The sequence below is a fragment of the Grampus griseus genome (genome assembly GCF_964374135.1).
Source record: "Grampus griseus genome assembly, chromosome: 16".
Classification (NCBI taxonomy): domain Eukaryota; kingdom Metazoa; phylum Chordata; class Mammalia; order Artiodactyla; family Delphinidae; genus Grampus; species Grampus griseus.
Window position 1 is genome coordinate 74,599,110 of NC_139010.1, and position 21,912 is coordinate 74,621,021.

General features: G+C 43.0%; 1 protein-coding gene across 2 annotated transcripts; it reads left to right on the top strand.

Moving 5' to 3' along the window:
• Nucleotides 1–3,274: 3,274 nt before the first annotated feature.
• On the top strand, nucleotides 3,275–20,554 carry DENND10 (DENN domain containing 10; the record flags this gene model as incomplete). 2 transcript variants are annotated; one of them, XM_082673164.1, is made up of 10 exons in its annotated part: nucleotides 3,280–3,374; nucleotides 5,424–5,620; nucleotides 6,949–7,028; nucleotides 10,200–10,348; nucleotides 11,659–11,770; nucleotides 13,599–13,699; nucleotides 16,315–16,422; nucleotides 18,303–18,397; nucleotides 19,856–20,034; nucleotides 20,464–20,554. In XM_082673164.1, the coding sequence occupies exons 1-9, from the start codon at nucleotides 3,320–3,322 to the stop codon at nucleotides 20,030–20,032; spliced, it is 1,074 nt and encodes a 357-aa protein (XP_082529290.1). In that variant the 5' UTR covers nucleotides 3,280–3,319. The 2 variants fall into 2 exon arrangements, with proteins under 2 accessions (XP_082529291.1, XP_082529290.1); XM_082673165.1 differs by lacking the exons at nucleotides 6,949–7,028; nucleotides 20,464–20,554 and having other exon boundaries at nucleotides 3,275–3,374; nucleotides 5,404–5,620; nucleotides 19,856–20,032.
• Nucleotides 20,555–21,912: the final 1,358 nt, after the last annotated feature.

Genomic DNA, 21,912 nt, shown 5'->3' on the forward strand with positions numbered 1-21,912 from the left:
CAGCAGGTTAGTAGGGCTGGTTTCAGGGTCCATCACCCCATGCACACAGACCCCGTGTCACTTTCTCTCCTTGGAGGTGTTGGGATCCCTTCAGGTGTCTGGCACATTTCCTCTTAAACTCTCAAACACAAAAGGAGGTGACTATATGTCTTAATCACAGATGTGGGAACTATTGCCCATCCAAGGAAGACTATCTAGGTGAACTCAATGGCCCCACCCCTTTACTGCAGAGATAATGACTCAAAGGTAATTTTCTCAAACTTCTCTGTTGTAAGAGAACGGGGGAAAGCTCTACAGAAATATAATATCCAGCAGAGCACTCCATATGTATCTAAAACTAATTGCCTAAGAGTAGCTATATTAGTTTGCTAGGGCTGCCATAACAAAGTACCACAGACTGGGTGGCTTAAACAACAGAAATTTAATTTTTCACCATTCTGGAGGCTAGAAGTCCAGGAAAAAGGTGTCAGCAGGTTTGGTTTCTCCTGAGGCCTCTCTCCTTGGCTTGCACAGCCGCCTCTCTGGTCCTCGCGTGGCTTTTTCTCTATGTGAGCTCATCCCTGGTATCTTCTTGTGGGTCCAAATTTCCTCTTAAAAGGACACGGGTCAGATTGCATTAGAACCCACACTAACAGCCTCATTTTAACTTAATCACTTCTTTAAAGGCCCTATCTCCAAATAAGTCACATTGCAAGGTAATGGGGGTTAGGACCATGCTATATAACAATGGGTTATTTCAGCTCATATCAGTAGCTGCTATATGTGATTTTATATAGTTATCCTAGTTGACTGGGTGGCAGTGGCCTTCACTAAAAGCAGGTACTTAAGGCACAGATGATTGATGCAGGCTGATGTATTATTGAGCCTGTTAAAGGGAATCCACAAGAGGATCTGTTTTCCTTGTAAACACTTTTTCTGTAGAACCCCACTAGACATTTCAAAGGCCAATGAAACAGGAGTGCAAATGTCTGCTTGGCTTACAAACTGATTCTGACTCTGCATCCCACTCCTCAGCCCCCAATACTTGCGTATTTTCTGTGGGAACTAGAAATATTAACAACTATTTACTACAATAGTGAGCACAGGGAATCCAAAAGTGTATGCCCTCCAGGAGTTCAGTCTAATGGGAGAAACAGAAGAGCCATATACACACCTAAATATACACCAATCCTAGCTCTACGGCCAAATACTATTAGGCTTTGGAAGAGAGACAATGTAGTTTTGCCTGGGTTTAGGGAAGAAATCATACTTGAGACTTGATGATGAAGAATTTTTCAAGGTAAAGAGCAGGTAGAATGAGGAGACTTTTAAAATATAGCAGCACTGTAATGATACAGTAAAAAACAGGAAACAAACTTAATGTCCATCAACAGACAATGGAAATAATCATATTTTCACATGCAAAATATCACTCAACAGTTAAAATTACTGAACCAGAGCTATAAATATTAACTTGGATAAATCATCACGCTGAGCCAAAAAAATAGAAGGAAAAAAGAAAAGCACTTTACAGACGAATACAAACAGCACGCCGTACCATGGGAGGCTGTGGAGCACGGTGACCCGGTGTGTGGCTAGAATCCCACGGCCTGGGGTGACATCCTGGCACTGCCACTTGTTATCCTGAGCAATTTGCATCTCCTTTCAGCTTTCTCACCTGTAAATTGGGGATCATAATAGGACTTACAGGCAGGGGTACTGTGAGGATTTATGGAAGTAATACAAGTAAAGCACGGAGAACAATGCCTGCCACCCAATAAATGTTAACTATTGTTGCAATGGTATAAAGTTTTAGAAGGAGTATAATATTTTTTTGAGTGATACATATACCGAAGTTTAAAAACATACAGGAAAACAACAATTAACAAATTTAGAATAGTGGTTACCTCTGTAGGATAGGGAAGTTTAAGAGATTAAGGAAGAGAAGGAGAGTGCTTCAACTACATTTGTAATACTATGTTTCTTTTTACTTTATTATTTTTATTTTTTGACCCCTCCTCGAGGCATGTGGGATCTTAGTTCCCTGAGATCCAACTTGCTGCCCCTGAAGTGGAAGCACGGGGTCTTAACTACTGGACTGCCAGGGACGTCCTTGTAATACTTTATTTCTTAAGCTGGGTGGTAACCATATGTTTTTCTTAGATTGGTATGTGTGTATGAAATACGTCATATTAAAAATAAAAATTTTTTTTAAAGATCAAATGAGATGAGGGTGGGATTGTATTCCTATAGACTCCAAAGATTTTTCCCTGATTAGTTTTGTGTGATTTGGGTTTAGAGGCACAGAGAATCCGGAAGAAAAGATCCTGCAGCCACCCAAACTGTCTGGCTCCTTCCCATCATTCAGATCTTGGTTCAAATATCCCTTCCTGAGGGAATCCTTCTTAACACCCATTTCAGATCAGCGCACCCCTATCCACTCTCTAACAAACGGCACTATTTTATTGAATAGGCTTATCCCTCTGGGCTGTTTTAGTAAGTTCCCCATTGGAATGCTCTGTCTTAGTCAATACTATATTTCTAAAGCCATTTTATTTTTATTTTTTAAATTAATTTATTTATGGCTGCGTTGGGTCTTCGTCGCTGCGCACGGGCTTTCTGTAGTTGCGGCGAGCGGGGGCTACTCTTCGTTGCAGTGCGCGGGCTTCTCATTACGGTGCCTTCTCTTGCTGCGGAGCATGGGCTCTAGGCGTGCGGGCTTCAGTAGCTGTGGCATACGGACTCAGTAGTTGTGGCTCGTGGCCTCCAGAGCGCAGGCTCAGTAGTTGTGGCGCACGGGCTTAGTTGCTCCGCGGCATGTGGGATCTTCCTGGACTGGAACCCATGTCCGCTGCATTGGGAGGCGGACTTTTAACCACTGCACCACCAGAGAAGTCCTAAAGCCATTTTAAATCCTCAATTATTTTTTTTGTTTTGGATGGCTGGATGAATAAGGGACTTAATGAATGGAGTCCATTCCTTCATCCTCAGGACGCCTCTTTTGAGCCAGACTGGAGGGCAGAGGTAGAATGAGGAAAGCCTGAAGAGAAGAGCGAAGATTGGAGCGGGCTGAGGAGGGAGCGGAATGAAGATCTGGAGCAGAGAAATGAGGGAGATCTCTGAGGGTGAGGAGCCTGCGGTGAAGGTGAACGGAGGGGCACACCCCTGGCAGAGCGCGGCGGAGGCGGGGGCCTCCAGTGCGGGGGCGGGGCCTGGAGGGAGGGAGGCGGGGCGGGAGCCTGCGGGGCGGGGGCCTGCGGGCGGGCGGGTCCCGAAGAGAGGCGGAGCTTATGAGCAGAGAGCTGGGAGCGGTGCTCTGCGGCTGCGGCGGCGGCGGAAGATGGCTGCAACTGAGGCTGCGGACCCTTTGCTGATGCTCGGAGTCGGGCTGATCGGTGAGGAGGAAGGCACCCTGCCCCGCAGGCCCGCACCCAGTTCTGACTTCGCCTGGGCCCGGGACTGTCCCTGCTCCCGCGGTCCCCGGCACCGCCCGCGGTGGGGAGGGCGCGGCCCCCTCCATGTTGGGCCTGGGTTAGGGGCTGCAGGGCCCGGCCTCCTCGGCGCAGGGCCCCGGCCTGCCGCCCTGGGCCCGGGCGCCCGCGGCCTTGTGTGGGGCCTGCCGGGCCGGGAGGCGGGGCCGGGTACCCTGGAGGCCTCCTAGGCTCTGGGAGGGAGCTCCTCCTGGACGCCCCGGGCTACAGAGGAGCCCGGACGTGGAGGTGACCGAGCCGCGTAGGCGAGTCGCCGGTCATGCAGAGAGGAGCTTGCAGGCCGCGCATTTGTGAGGCTGCAGGGCCGGGGTCCCTCCGAATGAGGGAGAGCCACGCGTGACTGCCAGCCCGGCGCCCGTCTGGCCCCGGTCATGTGATCGAGCGATTCCAGACGCGGTGGCCAACTGCCAGCCCGGGGTGCTGCACGTTATGCATGGATTGTTTCCCGTTTGACTCTCACCTCGGCTCCAGGGGATCTGGGTAATGTTTGATGCCCACTTTACGCAGCAGGTGGCGGCCCAGCGTGTCATTTGTGCAAGAACGCACATTAGGAAGTGGCAGACCCAGGATGGGGGACCCTTGCAGTCTAGCCCCAGAACCCCAACTCATACCAGTGGAGAACTGCATCCTAAGACAGAGGTCGTGCATATGACACAGGTGTCTACATAATCACAGTGGGTGGAATCCCAGTTCGTTCTGAGGAATTAATGGATATGGAAGTGCGTTGGGATCTTTGGGCAGTCTGGAGTGTGTGCCTGAACCTGGTGCAGAGTTTTTGAAGCAACCATTCATCCAACAGCGACAGTGAGCACGGGATTGCTTGAATGAACTTCTGTCGGTTCCCTGAGTGCCATTGTTCTTTGAAAAAGTATTCTGAGATTTTTATATACCCCTAAACCCTAGCACATTGCTTGGATCTAGCAAAACTGGCGGAAATGCGGCGAAATGTTGCTGATTATTTTCACTGTATCAAAGGAGTGCGTTTATCTGGAACGGCTTCCTGTGCTCATCTCTAATGTAATTTTTTAAAACTGTTTCAAAGCAAAACCTAAGTACCTCAGGCATCTTAGTCCTTCTTGAAGGTACCTCGGAATTAAGGCTGAATTAAACTCTGACTTTATCTGGTAACAGCAAAGAAAAAGATGGCTTATCGTATTTTCAATTCAGTTTTTTTTTATTTTTCATGTCGACATGAATTTAAAAGGGATTTGCTTAAAAATAAGTGGCGGGGAGCTCCTTACCCTTATGAACCGAGGAGTGCCAGGTGTTGATAACTGCTGAAGCTGTGGGATGGAGGCTCATTTTATCATTCTACTTTTTTTTAATACTTGCTATTTTCCATAATAAAAGGGTTTGTTTTTAAGTCTATAGATCAAAAACTGGATTTTTACTACTATATGTTCAGTTACTGTTTCTCTAACGTTTAGGCTATTTTTGCCTGGAGTAATTATTAGCAAATTGTTCCTATTTTGTTACTGAGGTGTTGACTTTGGTGAAACTACATATATGACTGTTTAACCATTATTATTAAAATTTTAAGTATAGAATGCATACTGTCAGTACATAGCATATGACAGAGATTTCACCATTTTCTTAATTTCCAGTTTTCAACAAACCCATCCATTCTATGTATTCATTAATGATCCTTCCAACTAGATTAAAAGGTAAAGTGTGGGAGGAGATAGGGAAGACCCCTAGCAAACCTCTAAGGCTACATTTTCATTCATGATTTGTTAGAAAAGCTTTTTACTCAGGTGGCCTAAAATTCAAGATCAGGAGAGCTAGCTAATGTAACCAGGAGAGGTAGGTGAGAATTGGGGGTTCTCACGTGCTCTGGGTTGCTTTGTAAAATGGGGTGTTAAAACTGATTCCACGAAGTGCTTCTGAGTAACCAATCAATTCACTTCCTTGCTGCTGTTTGACATTCTCACAGTGACCATCTTTCCACCGTAGAAAAGGACACAAATGGAGAAGTTCTGTGGGTGTGGTGTTATCCTTCCACGACAGCTACTTTAAGGAACCTACTGCTGAGAAAATGCTGCCTTACAGAGGAAAACAAACTTCTCCATCCCTTCGTCTTTGGTCAGTACAGAAGAACATGGTTTTATATCACAACAGTTGAAGTTCCAGATTCTTCCGTTTTGAAAAAGGTATGACTGTATGAGGGTCAAAAAACGAAAAATATTTTAAGTGATGTAAGATTCCAATAACCCTTAGCTTTAGACTTCATCATTCACAATACGCTTTGGAAAAATATTAAATATATGACTTTAATTGGGAATGTTCTCTTTCACATTTCACTCTCATTCATTGTATTTATTGGTGTATATTATTTGACTGACCTGGGGTTGGTATAGCGAAGCCTTTCCCAGGTTATACTTGGATGGAGTAGAAATGTAGAAGTATTTTCAAAGCCTGGACTCTGATTAAAAGTGGGAAGAAGTATTTTTCCATAACTAAAAACTATTTTAAAGGTTATAATTATCCTAGTTAAGAAAACCTTTTCATTTGTTTATGGATGATAAGGATATGTTAAGAATAGAAAGGATAATTGAGGAAATTCATGTGTTCTGTAGACTTTGTGTGTGTGTGTCATTTCATATGAATGCCATCAGGTGACAGACTAAAAACCAGTAAGTATGTGGTCGTTGTGCACTTTCCTAGTCCCACAGAGCCAGTGGCTTTTTCAGAGGAAAGAATATTGGAAAGAAGTGGCTGAGCTCCTGGTCGGTTTCTGGGTGGGGACTTCTTTTACAATTTCAGGGCTGATTTTATAGTCAATCACCAGACAGTATGCAGCATGTCCAGTTTAAACGTAAGGAATTACGTTTAAAATAACAGGAAGGCAACAATTTAGAAACTGTAAGAGGTTTAAGATAAAACAGAGATTAGTAATTAGAAAATGTAAATTGCAGAAAGATACTCATTAATGGGAATAATAGGTATATGATTATCAGAAATTTATACGTATAATAATAGAGGCATATAAATAAATGAAGGTTATTATAACAATGCCCTTTAGCCTATATAGCATTTTACAGAGAATTGACTATTTTGGGAACTGTATGATTTTTACTGTATGAATTTTACTGAAACGTATTTTTGTTGTTTTCCATCCTTCTATTTCATTAGTGGAAAACAGTCACTATGTGGTAGGTCTGATACGGCATTCTTAGTTCTGCTTTGTTGAGGGTAGGGGGGCTTAAATAAAAAGTCACATTTCTGATATTTTTGAAATATTTTTATGTTTTTGAGGAAATAACTCTAAAAAATTAAATATATATGTATATATAATTTTTTTTATGTGTGTATATATACGTAAAAGTATAAAGAGGCAAGTGAGGACTTGGTACATTTTGGTCTTTTCTTTTTAATGCTGGTATGTCTTATATAAGAGGCTTGTTAGGATATAGTAATAAAGATTAATTCTATTAAAGTGTCTTTAAAGAGTGTACTTTTGTTTGTTTGTTTTGGACAGGTGACTCATTTTTCTATTGTTCTGACCGCCAAAGATTTTAATCCAGAGAAATATGCCGCCTTCACTAGGATATTGTGTAGGTCTGTATGAAAACTGTATTAAATGCTAATATACAAAAATGAAGATCTTACTCAATAGTAATACAGCAGATTTCTACACTGAGGAAGCATATTTCAGCCTTCTGTTTCCCCAACTTAACCTTTACTGGCCCTACAAACACTGTTTTATCAAGAGGAACTTTGTCTTCTGCTTCCATGGTACTGCTCCTCTTATTAGGGAAAATGGTGGAGGGGAGGAGAAGAGGCAGTTTGCACAACTATTGTAATTTCTGGGTACTTCGAGTCACTTGCCACTTTTGGTCTGTTACTTCTGCTCGTTTCCAATCTGGAACTTTCCTTAGGATGGAAGTGGTAAGCAAGCTGGTTCATTTGTGGCAAGGTCTGTGTGTGGGAGTCATTTGGGGAAAGTTTAATGGGCATTTTGAATTATGCTAAAGCACAGGAAAATATTTCTTAGCTGGAATGCTGAGGAGCTGAGAAACTGATTTTTTGGTTAATCGTTAAACTGAAGGATAGACGCCTTCAGTTTCATCCCAGCCGTTGAAAAAATTTAACTAAAATATACAGTCTGCTTTTTTGCCTTGATAAGTGTATCTGGTGGAATTAATGAAATCCGTCTTATATGTTAGGGATATTGGCTTTTTCTTTAATCAAGACTTTTTCAGGGTTTGGGGTTTTGTTTTTTTTCTAATATTGTTACTAGATAGAATTATAATTCTCAGTGTTATGTATTACTCTCAGCCCTCAGGTTTATGCCCAATAAGTAGGTTTTTTTGGGGGGGGTGGATAAGGGGAGTTGTTTCTGTTTTTCTCACCATAAGTCTGATATATGGTTGTCTTATTTGCAATTTCTGTGTATGACCACGTGCACATGCACGCATGGGTACGCACACAGCGCAAGAATACAATCTTATCACCTAAGTGTTTCGGTTAGGTTGTATTTTGACAAAATGCAGTTTAATTGTTTTTGCAGTCAGCTGTGATAAGAAAGGCTTCTTGCTTTCAGTGAGATAAATTCCAGGTGTATGGCTCGCTGTGGAATATAAACAGTTTTCTGCAAATGCGGCACTGACACAAAGGGAGATGATTATTGTTAGAAGGGGCTCCATCCAGAAGCCGTGAACTAAAAACACTGCAAAGTTGTTTTTGAACAAACGTTGGACTCCCATTTCATTTGATTGAGTCAGGGTTAGGTTACTCAACTGAATTCACTGGGAAATGTTCTGGGGCCCAGAAGGCGAGGTTGCTTTAGACCCCACTTCCTGCCCAGGAGGAAGCCCAGAGGGTGTCTCTGCTTGTGCAGAGCTGTGGCTTTGTCACATTCCGGATTCTCTTCTCTGTCACAGTTACAAGAGAAATGAGGGCTCAAGCTATGGCCAGCCGCCCGCTCTGACCCCACCCCTTACCGCACTTGAGTGCTTGCCCTAGCGCCTGTCCACGCTCACGTGCTCATGTGCACACACACTCACTCTCCCCGTGTGCACGTGTGCCTGTTCACACACACAGAGACAAGCACTGTTTTTTTTTTTCACTTTCCCTTTATTTTCTATTTTACTTTTATTGAGGTATAGTTGATTTACAAAGTTGTATTAGTTAGACTCACACTTTTTTTTGTTTTTTGTTTTTTTTGCGGTACGCGGGCCTCTCACTGTTGTGGCCTCTCCTGTTGCGGAGCACAGGCTCCGGACGCGCAGGCTCAGCGGCCATGGCTCACGGGCCCAGCCGCTCCGCGGCATGTGGGATCCTCCCAGACCGGGGCACGAACCCGTGTCCCCTGCATCGGCAAGCGGACTCTCAACCACTGCGCCACCAGGGAAGCCCTAGACTCACACTTTTTGATGGTGGTGAGGTGCTCCCTCCCGTTAATGGTGAGAGGTGCCCTCCACAGTACGCTGCTCACGTGGCCATGGAAACCCGCATGGAGGGGTTCATTCCCCCTGTGGGATCTGGGTCCAGATCCATGACCCCTTTCTATAATTCTAAATTTTAAAAAATAAATTTTATTTTATTTAAAAAAAATTAATAATTTGAATGGTGTTTTTTGGTTTCCTGCTTTGTTTTGGTGGTGGTAATGTAAGCACATCGTAAAAAGAAATGCAAATAATGCCAAAGAGTATACAGTGAACCCTAAGTCCCTTCCTTCCCCTCTTCCCCATCTCTAATTCTACCTACCGACTCCCCATCCCAAGGCAGCTCCTGGGCTTCCCTTCTCTATATCTTACTGGAGATATTTTCTTCATATATAAGCATGTATATGGGGTTGACTGTTCTATATATATGATAGTTTACAATATTCATTGTTCTTTGCCTTTTTTCCCAAATTTATGCATTGAAATAATTTTAAAACACTGATGACTGACAAAATTTAGTAAGCAGTTAAATCACATGCTTTTTTCACTTAGTCTACAGTAAATATAGTTTTCAAGTGATCTTTCTTAAACAATTATTTTATTTTCGTCCCAATTTTCTATCCCTTCAGCTACTAAAATGCCCAAGTAGACCCAGTCCTGCTTCTCCAGAAGAATTTACATTTACTTACTTATAGGAAGATATTTCAGGGGAAAGGGCTGATTTCACATGTAAGCTGTAGCCAGTTTCCTGTCAGCATTTTCTGGAAGTTTTAACTTGATGAATGTGTCTAGTGTGCATTTATCACCAGAAACTTAAAGGAGTTTGATTTCTTAATTATCTAAATACAGCTACCTCTGAGAACTCTGATAATAAATATAGGTTCTACACCTAATTACTGCTTTCTTTGTGAACCATGCATAAAACTCCTTTCTTGTCAGAGGATATCCAGCAATAAAACAGTTGTTATGACTAACAAAAACAGTTGTGAATGTAAGACATAAAAAGAGATAAGGATACAATGTTCTTGAGAACAGCAGGGCCTCAGAAAGTCCATAGTTCATTCTCCTGCCTAAGTGGACCACAGCAGGCCTCCCCAGATGTAACAAGAGGGCTGACTTCACAGAATTCTTGAAGGTTGTTCAAGTGGTTGTTTTGTTTTTCTAATAGATTTTCTAATTAAATTTATAGAAGTAACCACATCATGAAAAGATTCAGGCATTCACAGGTGTATTAGCAAGTTGGCTTAGATTCTTTAGAACGTACCCATACCTGGCCTCGGTGCGTTTCTCCAGGTGGTTCATGCTAACTAGTAGCACACTTGCTTTCTGTCCTTTCTCACAGAATGTACCTAAAACATGGGAGCCCAGTTAAGATGATGGAGAGTTACATCGCGGTTCTCACAAAGGGGATATGCCAGAGTGAAGAAAATGGCTCTTTCCTTAGCAAGGATTTTGATGCCCGAAAGGCATACCTTGCAGGCTCCATCAAAGGTAATAAATAAATAAAAAGAAGCAAAAAAGAAACAAAAACCCATCCCAGATGAGTCCATCCCAGCAACAACAAAATCCCCAAGCCAAGGACAATCTGTCATTAGACTCTGTTATTTCATCTTTCCATATATTTTCATCTACATGATATTTGTTTCCTATGCAGGAGGGTAGTTCAACTTCTACATTTCCTTATGTGGTTAGAACTCTGTCAGGAAAGCAGACTTCTGCGGTGTTTCTTTCCATATGATTGCAGCTGTTAAGACAGAAATGTACTTTCACCAGTGAGCTAAAGTTCATGGGTCGAGGTCTCCACTGACTTCCATCATTTTCCTTTCCTTAGATCTTAGCAGTGACCTGTTCCACCTGGGGAGCTCAAGCCCCTGACCCAGAGTTCCCATTCCAACTCCCCATCCCTCTCTCCTCGCTGGAAAGTCCAGCCTAGGGCTAAACCGAGACATCAGGTCCTTAAAAGGGAGGAGAGGAGAACTCCTAGGGCGATGCTGGCCTTCTTTCTCATCCTCCCACAGCACCTGTCTTCACTCTTTTTTTCTGACCGTGTTGGATCTTCATTGCTGCGCGCGGGCTTTTCTCTAGTTGCGGCGAGCGGGGGCTACTCTTTGTTGCGGTGCGCAGGCTTCTCATTGCAGTGGCTTCTCTTGTTGCGGAGCATGGGCTCTAGGCACGCGGGCTTCAGTAGTTGTGGCTCGCGGGCTCTAGAGCACAGGCTCAGTAGTTGTGGCTCACGGGCTTAGTTGCTCTGCGGCATGTGGGATCTTCCCAGACCAGGGATCGAATCTGTGTCCCCTGCATTGGCAGGCAGATTCTTACCCACTGCGCCACCAGGGAAGCCCTGTCTCCACTTTTGATCCTACTGTTTTATATGGTTTCTAAGCATCCCTGTTGAGGTGTTAGGTGTTTGTCCAACTGTCTCACAAGGACTTATGCAATGATGTGTATGTGGGTTTGGGGGGGGGGTCAGTGAACATTTTTTAAAATTTAAGTTTGCACGACACCGAGGATGGTGGTTCCCTTCATATAATTCCACTTTCTTGTGAGTCTGGCTTCATCTGTGCATCCAGCGTACTGTCCCTTGAGGGAGCAGGTGTAGCTACTGTAACGCCCATCCTGGGGAGCAGATGTATGAATTGATATGCCCATCCACCAAATAAGGTGCTTCTGTACTTATAACATTTACCTAAATTTATTCTGTGTTGAAAATAATTTTGCATTCATACAAGAATAATTTCCAGTAAAAACTTGATTTCCTTGTATAATGTTTAATGCAGTAACATAATTATTTTTGTTTTAAGACATTGTATCTCAGTTTGGAATGGAAACTGTTATCTTACACACAGCACTGATGCTAAAGAAAAGAATTGTCGTCTATCACCCCAAAATAGAAGCTGTTCAGGAGTTTACCAGGTATGGTCTCTTATCATTAAAAAGTGTAACCTTTTTTTTTTTTTTTTTTTGCGGTACGCGGGCCTCTCACTGTTGTGGCCTCTCCTGTTGCGGAGCACAGGCTCCAGACACGCAGGCTCAGCAGCCATGGCTCACGGGCCCAGCTGCTCCGCGGCATGTGGGATCTTCCCGGACCGGGGCACGAACCCGTGTCCCCTGCATCGGCAGGTGGACTTTCAACCGCTGCGCCACCAGAGAAGCCCAAAAAGTGTAAACTTTGTTGGCAGCCACTTTGGGGCCCTCTGTGTCACTGTGTACCCTGTTCTTTGCACACTGGTATAAACAGGCTGAGTTAGGTTGGGGGTGAAATACCATTTTGGTGTAATGTTTTAGTTTAGATTGAGTAGTTCAAGGTTACTGAATTTGAACATTCTTCTTTAAATTTTGAAATATGAATATTTTGGAGCGGGGAGTTTGCAAACTTTTCCTTGCCAGAAAGTAAATATCTTAGGCTTGTAGCCATACGCTCTCTGTCCCGACTACTTAACTGCCACAGGTTGCATAAAAGCAGCCATGGACAGTCCATACGTAAATGAATGAGCTCGGCTATGTTCCAGTAAAATCTTATGTGCAAAGACGGGCATGGGCCATAGTTGCCTGACCCCTGGGCCATAGTTGCCTGACCCCTGTTTTAGGTAAGTTGTTTCTTCCATTCAATTTTATTACAGACTGTATTATTTATATAATAAATACAGTTTGTTTTGTTTTCCTTGCCAAATCGAACTTAGATCCTTCTTTAAAAGCAGGGGAACTAGTATTTATGCTGTTTACCGTATGCCAGGCATTGTATAAGTCACCTTAAATTATTAACTTTACTTATGACAAGAACCCTGGGAGGAAGTGTTACTGCCCTGTTTATAGATGAGAAGATGGAGGCGAAGGGTGAGATATTGAGAAGAAGAAAGACTTGCTAGTCAGAAGGACCTGGGTTAAAGTCCTGGGAGGCAACTTTTTAGCCTTGTGACCACATAAAGTGTACGTAATGTTTCTACGCCTCAGTTTCTTTATCTGTAAAATGAAGATGATAATACCTGCCTCGTTAGCTTGGTTTCAGGATTGGAAATAATTTGTGTATCGTGCTCAGCATGTACCTTGTCCATAGTGGGCACTCTAGAGACGATCATTGTTATTATGATTGTGATTGCCTTAGATCTTGGGTAACAGGACCAGAGTTTTTGCCCGGCTCTGACTCCCAAACCTTGTATTTTTCCACCCAATTACCCTTTTCCTCTCCATTTATGCTTCTGAAATGGGAGTGTCCACAGCTTCTGAGATATGTAGCAGGCCACCAGGGGGTTCACAAAACCACAGATAAATTCGGCACCTACTTCTTCCTGTTTTATTGGAAGTTTCTTTAAGAAAACTTATTTTTGTATAAAAACAAACACAAAGTAGTTTGCAAGTTTGGCTGGAATTTTAAATATGAAATGCGAGACTTCAAAAAAATTTCTTGCTTGCAGGGCCCACTTTGGATTTTACCCTCAGGCTCCCTCCATGGCAGTCTGCAGAGTGGGCGTTGGGAGGAACACTTCAGAAGCATCCTTCCTTGCCACCATGGAGATCTTTTGAAACTTTACCTTGAGCCTTTTGTAGCCAATCTGACCCAACAGTCGGTGTTTAAAACATTGCATTACTTTACTTTGAAGCCTGGAGGAGGTGTTGGCATGTTTAGGGCTTGTTCTCCCTCTGCATCTGGTAACCAGTTTCCTCCCCCAGAAGAAGAGGGAAGAGGATGGGCTGAGTCTCAGGTGTGGGCTGGCAACCATCTGTGTTCTCACCTTGACCCCAGGACTCTGCCTGCCCTGGTGTGGCATCGACAGGACTGGACCATACTTCACTCCTACGTGCACCTGGATGCCGACGAGCTGGAAGCCCTGCAGATGTGCCCAGGTAGACAGCAGGCTCCCAGGGGATGAGAAGCTCAGCTTTACCAGGGGTGTTTGTTTCGGGGGATTTTTTTTTTTTTTTTAAGTGCATTCCTAAGGGGCATACTGATCTTTTTTTTTTTTTTTTTTGGTAAATGCAACCGTTTTTTTTCCCTTAAAAAGTTTTTTTAATTAAAAAAAAAATTGTGCACCTGAAACCAACACAACATTCTAAATCAACTATACTCCAATAAAAATTATAAAGTACAAAAAACATTGTGGTAAAATACACATCACATAAAAGTTACCCTCTTTTTTTTTTTTTGGCCGTGCCTCATGGCTTATGGGATCTTAGTTCCCCGGTCAGGGATCGAACCCACGTCCCCTGCACTGGAAGGCGGATTCTTAACCACTAGACCACCAGGGAAGTCCCTAGAAATCTTAATTTTAATGTGTTGGGACTTTTTAGGCTTTTATGATTTTATTTTTTATATTTTGTTTAAGAAAAGTTCTATCCCAACAGTAGAAAGGTATTCTCCTATATATTCTAGTAAAAATTTTTAAAGCTTTTTCATCCCCATTTAAGTCTTTAATCTGCCTGGCATTACTATTTTTTGTAGGGTGTGGGTTTGGGATCTGGTTCCATTTTTTTCCATTTGGATGGCAACTTGGCTCAGGAACACTTACAGAATAGTGTCCCCTCTCCAGGAATCTGCAGTATCATTTCATTTCATTGATTGATTGATTGATTGATTTATGGCTGTGTTGGGTCTTTGTTGCTGCGCGCGGGCTTTCTCTAGTTGCCACGAGCGGGGTCTGCTCTTCGTTGTGGTGCGCGGGCTTCTCATTGCGGTGGCTTCTCTTGTTGTGGAGCACAGACTCTAGAGCGCAGGCTTGTGTTGTAGGAGCTCTGGCCAGGAGCCTCGATAACCAAATATACATTTCTTATTATATCACAATATTACAGCCCCTTTATTTCCCAAATGATGGAAGAATTATGGTGTGTATTAGTCAAGGAAGCGAGTCATCATGCAATAAACATTTTTTAAGCACCTAGTATATGCTGAGGTCTTGGCAAGTTGCCGTATTATATAAGACAAGACACTTTTCCTCAGTGACTTTATGATCCAATTGGCAAGAAGAAATTGAAACTGAGCGGGGCCCTATGGGCCTCCCAGGCACGGAGGCCTTTTTGTCCCCCATTTTTTGTAGACAAGACTCCAGCCTCCATGACTTACCCTGAGTTCCAAAGGGCAGATTCGAACAGTTGCAAATCAAGGGAGGAGCAGCCAGGTCACCACCTCTAACTGCAGGAGACTACAGATATCTTCTGTGAAGGTCCAAATTGGCTTCGGCCATTTTCAGCTTCTTCTCCACCTCTGGAGTCTGTCTCCAGCAAGGGTCCTTCTGCCCAGTGCCATTCAAGCCAATAGAATGAGTTTTCGTTTCGGAAGCAAAGGAAAGCTTCATCCTTCGATCAAAGAATGGAGAGGTCGCAGCTGGTGCATCCACGCTCTCCCCCGCAAACCGGGGTCGGGGCTGTTTTATAGGGATCTCGTTTTGTGGGTGGGACAGCAGAGCTCTCGCAAGTTGCCTGCAGGGCTCACGCTCCAGGTGGCAGTGCCGGGCCGCAGTCTCTCTGCACACGGCCCACTGCTGCCATCTTGAGCTCCAGGTTTTTGGTTTTGTTGCTGCTGTTTTTTTTTAAATATATAAATTTATTTATTTATTATTTTTGGCTCTGTTGGGTCTTTGTTGCTGCACGTGGGCTTTCTCTCTAGTTGCGGCGAGCAGGGGCTACTCTTCGTTGCGGTGCGCAGGCTTCTCATTGCGGTGGCTTCTCGTTGCAGAGCACGGGCTCTAGGCACGCTGGCTTCAGTAGTTGTGGCATGCGGGCTCAGTAGTTGTGGCTCACGGGCTTAGTTGCTCCGCGGCATGTGGGATTTTCCTAGACTAGGGCTTGAACCCGTGTTCCCTGCATTGGCAGGTAGATTCTTTACCACTGCGCCACCAGGAAAGTCCGCTGACGTTGTTTCTTAAATGCTGTCACTTGGTGAAGTAAAAAATTGGTCCTCAAAAAACAAAAAAAAATTTTTTTTTTTTTTAATCATACTGCTGTGTGAAATCCAGAGTCTGGGAACCATTGTCTTAACACCAATTCCAGAAGTCTGCTAATTCTTGAGTTGCCCTGATTCCTTTAGCATTTATTGTATCAGATCTGAAATTGGGGAAGATGATGCTGTTTCCACTATGCTATCCCTGAGGAACCCGAGTGTTTGGCTATGACTTTCCTGTTGACAGAAACCTAGGGGGGACAGTGGTCAAGAGAATCCTTGCTGCCTGCTGCCTCCTCTGTCATTCTTGACCCAAATAATGATGACTGAAAAGCAGATGCTTTGCTTCAGCCTTCCTCCTTGACACCGAAACCTAGTTTTGGAACATTTTGAGTTGCTTGAGTTTCTTCAGGCAACTGGCAAAAATGTCATCTTAATAAATGCCGCGGGATATGGCTAAAATGCCCTGGATAAATAAAGCAGAGAAGAAAAGCAGCTGATGAGCTTTTAGACTCACTCCTTTCTTGGTATGTTCACAATGTGATTTCTTCCTACTCTAGTAACGCTGGTCCCCTCTGTAATGCAGGTTACGTCGCTGGATTTGTAGACTCGGAGGTGAGCAATAGATCTGACCTGTATGATGTGTTTGTGAATCTGGCAGATGGTGAGATTACCATTGCCCCGCTTGCAAAAGGTTAGTTCTCTGTTCTGTTCTGTTGACACAAGATGTAAGCCAAGCAGTTGTATTTTTTAGGCTGATTCTCCCTTTTGAAGGCCTGCTTCACCTGTTGTGCTGGAGGGATTTTTCTGTTTCTAGAACACAGCATTCATGTTAATAGACCTGACCCTTTTAGGGATACATCTGAGTGCTTACGCTGTACGGTTATATGTTAATAAGATAAATGGTCTGTTTGTCTTGTTTCTTCAGTTTCATATTCAAACAAGGTGTATTTGTTATCTATTGCTGCATAAGAGATGACTTCTAAACTTAGTGATTTAAAATAGCAAATACTTATCTCACAGTTTTGGTGGGCAGGAATTTATGAGTGACTTAGCTAGGAGGTTCTGATTCAGGGTCTCTCATGAGGTTTTAATCAAGATATTGCCAGGGCTGCAGTCAAATGAAGGCTCAACTGGGGCTAGAGAATCCATTTCCAAGCTGACTCACATGGCTGTTGACAGGAGGCCTCACCACATGGGCCTTTCCATAGGGCAGCTTGAGCGTTCTCACCACGCGTCTGCTGGTCTCCCCAACAGTGAGCAATTCAAGAGAGGGGGGACCACAGTGCCTTCTGTGACCTAGTCTAGGAAGTCATACGTGATCACTTCCTCCACATTCTATTTGTTAAAGCAAGTCATTAAGGGAGAAGAATTAGACTCCACCTTATAAAGGAAGGAGTATCAAAGTGTGTGTAGACATTTGTCACCACACGAGGGTTGAACATGACTCCCGTGTGGAAAATCTTTTTGAAGGATGTCTCAGTAAGCAGCAGGGAATGAGAGTATTCTTGGGGCTAATGACCAAGAAAGGGTGTTCTAGGGTCATAGGGTCATCTCTGGTAACTGTAAATTATCCTAAATTACAGCTGCACAGAGTAGAAAAGATTGGGTTAAATACGTTTTGAGCCTAGGACACTATGAGGTATTGGTTTTAGACAGGAATTACAGATATCAGCTTTTGTAGTCTCATTTATCTTTCTCCTAAAAGTGGGAGCAGCTGAATGCCAGCCAATTAGGGACTTTTGTTAGCTAGGTTCTGATAATGTGAGGTTTTATCTAGCAACCTCAAATTAGTAGAACCAGAACTTGTTTTCGCTTTGAAATTACAAATATAATAAATATTCACGGTGGAAAATTCAAAATATAGTATCAGGTCTTTAGGGGATATTGCCTTTTGTAAAGCCGGAGGGATAGAAAACTAGCTGTAGCCGGGGCCACTGAAACTGCCGAAGCGTTAGCACTGGAAAGCCCGGCAACTCCCTGCTGCCCTCTGCTGCTCTGAGTCCACAAAACGGGCTCATCCCAGTGGAGTTTGTCCCTCACGAGTAACAAACAGAAATTTTTGTTAACCTTCTGGCTGCAGAAAATAGCAGTGTATATAATTAATGTAACTTGGGTTGTTGCCTTAGCTCGTTTCTAAGGGCCTTTACACAGTGCATGTTGAGCTGCTTCTGCAGAGCTGACAGGAAGTGCTGCTTTCACAATATCCCTGCCGGAAAGATAAACGTGAATTCTCAACTGTGAAGACCTGGACAGGAAAGTCAGGCTGTTTGCTGGCTTACAATCACAACCCATAGGCAGTCAGATTTCATTAGGTTTTGTCTAGAAAGAAAAATAATTCTTATCAGAATTTTGGTTTGGTGGTGGTGTATTTTTATTTTGGACATGAAGTATATAAATCATGATCATGCCTTACCTCCTATTGTGTCACCATATTTGTGTGTAGTAATAAGATGGAAATGGGGGGTTTTCAGTTGCTTTTTGAAAATTCCCTCTGTGTGATCGTTCAAGTTTCCAGATAGATGATTACTTTTCATTATGTAAACATCTAAATATTTTTCTTGATCTCACCAGAGGCCATGACAATGGGCAAACTACATAAAGAAATCGGTCAGTTAATTGTCCAGTCGGCAGAAGATCCAGAGAAATCAGACAGTCAAGTTATACAGGTAATGCCTTAATCTTCCCACTGACTGAGTCTCGAAACGGCATCGCTGGGCAGCGGCTGGTTATCTGCTGTTCACGGGCACAGAGTGAAGTTACTGGGGAGGCCAGTGGGCAGCTGCTGAGATGAGGTCTGCAGGATTGGCCCTGGCGAAGATGAGCCAATGAGTTATCAGGCTCCAGGGAAAGACGGACAGAGGGCGTTGGTGCCAAAGCCAAGCGTTTATAGTGAAAGATGTGATTGCCAGGTGGTGAGAGGGGCCATAGGGTTTGGCGGGGACCCGCCAGCAGCACTGTCCTTTCTCTTCGGTGCTGTGGCTGGGAGGAGTGGGCAGGTTTTTTCCCGAGAACCCAAACACTGAGACTGTCTTACCGGACAGATGGTCATTGCCCACCCATTGCCCTGTCAACATTAGAGGGAAAACAATGTTAGTGAAATGTGTAAATTTGAGTTTTGTATTACTGTGTTTTTCATGGACTAAAAGGGATACACAGATGACTCAGTATAATGTATGATGAGAGTGCCTACCATGTTGTACAGGTTCACAGTATTTGAATAAGTTAATGATGTCAGCAAACCAGGAGAAAGACATGACTTTAAGGCGAGCTCTGCTGAGTCCTCAGCCACCCGAGGGGAATGTCAGTCAGTGAAGGGGAATAAAGCCCATGCGACAGGTGCTGGGTCACTCATCCCAGGCAGGAGGGGACTTTGGGGAGAGATTTGTTCTAAAAACAATAGCAGTTCCTCAAAAAGTTACACATAGCATTAACATAGATTTGGTAATTCTACTTCCGGGTATATATCAAAAACTGCAAGCAGGAACTCAAATAGATATTTGTGCACCCGTGTCCCACAGCAGCATTATTCACAATGGCCAAAAGGTGAAGACAACCCAGATGTCCATCAGCGGATGAATGGAAAAAATGTAGTACATACACGTGGTGGAATATTACTCAGCCTTAGAATGAAGTTCTGACACGTGCTACCACGTGTATGAACCTTGAAAACATGTTAAGTGAAATAAGCCAGTCAAAAAGGACAAATATCGTGATTCCATTCATATGAAGTACCTAGAATAGACCAAGTCACAGAGTCAGAAAGCACAACGGTCATCGCCAGGGGCTGGGGAGATGCCGGTGGGGAGCTGCTGTTTAATGGGTACGGAGTTTTGGTTTGGGATGATGGAGAAGTTCTGGGATGGACAGTGGCGATGGTTGCACAATACTGTGAACGCACTTGAAACGCCACTGAGTTGCACACACTTTAAAAATGGTTAACCCCGCCCCCACCGATCCCACCGTCACCGCGGCTCAAAATTAACCATGACATGTATTTTTTGTTGTTTCATTTTTTATAATTTATAGTTAGTCTGATACACTTAAAAAAGAATAGCAGGAAGAATTCTGGAGAACTCAGATTTTTTTGATACTAACATATTGTGTATCTTCCTGTTCTATTAAAGGATATTTCCCTAAAAACAAAAGAAATCTTCACCAACCTGGCTCCATTTTCAGAAGCTTCGGATGATGGAGAAAAGCGAGTGCTCAATTACGAGGCACTAAAGCAAAGACGATTTCCACCAGCAACAGAAAACTTCCTCTACCACCTAGCAGCCGCGGAACAAATGCTGAAAATCTGATGGTGGGACAGAATGTATCACTACTGATAACTGATCTAAAGCCCTAGCACCATGATTATCCATTAACTGTGTAAAATACTGGAAATAACAAAGAAAATGTTATATTTTTAATGATTTATTTGAAAGCATTGCAATTTGACCTGAAAAAGCACTGAAACACATACGAAAACACTTCCGATTTCCTCCTCTCTGATTAATTTCATGCCTACTCTCAATGTTTACAAAGTGCTGTAACCACCTATATATATAACATTATAAAACAGCCTGATGTCCTGGAGTAAGAGCAGAACAGCTCTGTCAAGTTCTCCTGCAAATCACAGCAAATCCGAAAGCCTTCATTATTATAAGTTCCAGTTTGTCTCAGTGTGTAACCACAAACTAATGGTTTATTTTCAGAAAGCTGCCTGAAATTGTGCTTTGTATTCTTCTAGGAAGAACTTTAATGCCTCATGAGGAACTCTACTTTGAGCCAAACTACTAAGTTTTCTGCAGAACCGTCTAGAAGATCATTCAAAAGACCCTGCAGTTGCACTTTCTTGTAAAAGAATTTTTTTTTCCTTAGCCTTTGAACATTTTGCCTATAGTATGAGGGTTCTGCATAGATTTTATACTGGAGTAGACAACTTAATAATCCATATTTATACTGTTGCAGAGGTAAGCATTTGGCAAACTTAAGCCATGAGTACTCTTTAATTAACCCAGTTGCTAGCAATATTCTTTTGAAAAAGATGCCAGTCCTTATGTAGTAGAGTAAAAGAAGAAAGCCCATTTGGAATATAAATGTCTCTATGGCTGAAACAGCAGCCTTATGTAATTGGTGAGAGAGTGTGAGAATTAACTTCTTGTAAAGGCCAAAACCAGAGAATGTCTTCAAACAACATCAGTAAAAATAATTTGGCCACGTATGAAGATAACCGTTCTTTGTTTAGTTAGGTAACTTTTTCATAATTGGAGACCTAAAAATTGCAAAATAAGCATGGGGGTCTAAATTATGTTCTTATTATATGTGTTCATATTCATTATGAAAGGTTATTTTTCACTCAGTACTGTTGTCCTTAGAAATCTTACCCAGAAAAATGTTTGCAAAAAAGCTTGTCTTTATTGGATCGTTCATTTATTCCCGGTGTTAGACATTTGTTAGGGAAAAATTTTTAAAAATAGCCCCTCCTTGGGTGGGGGCAGGGGAGGATTTGAAATGAGATGATGTTTACTGAGGCCAACAATTGAAAATTAAATCTGCACTTTATGAGAATGAATACTAACATCATTTTTGCCCGTGTTTTTTTTGTATTACTCTATTAGCTAATGATCAAAGTTGTTAAAATGACAAATTTATGATACAGAAATAAAATGAAATATTTTGATACTCGGCAGTTTTAGGCATATGAAAAATTGTGCCCTCTTTCTCTAATTCTCCCCACCGCAAACAAACAAAAGAAAAAACTCTTTTTTAAAAGTCAACTGCAAACCCACCGGGGAATTATCCAAAGACCGATTTGAAAGTTAGGCAGTCTGGTTCCTTCCACCACTGGCTCAGCCCTTTTCTCTCTGCCCGGCCCTCCTCCACCCCGCACTTCCTGGAGCTGACTGTAAGGTCCAAGTGCCTTCTCTGAAAAGATGCTCTCACATTACTACTCAGTTATCTGTCAGTGGCTGAACCTCCACTTGGAGCCATTGCACATTTTGTTAAGTTTGTTTAGTATAAGCCTGTGGCTACATGGAGCTGAATGATACATCACTTTTACTGATTTTGTCCTTTTAGGCTGTTGTGAAACATCTTTTACCCAATTTGGAGATAACCGTCATTGTGGCCTAGGGAAAACTGAAAGCCACAGGTGCATTCTTAGAGGACTTGGGGCAGGGTGTGTTGGAAACAGCCC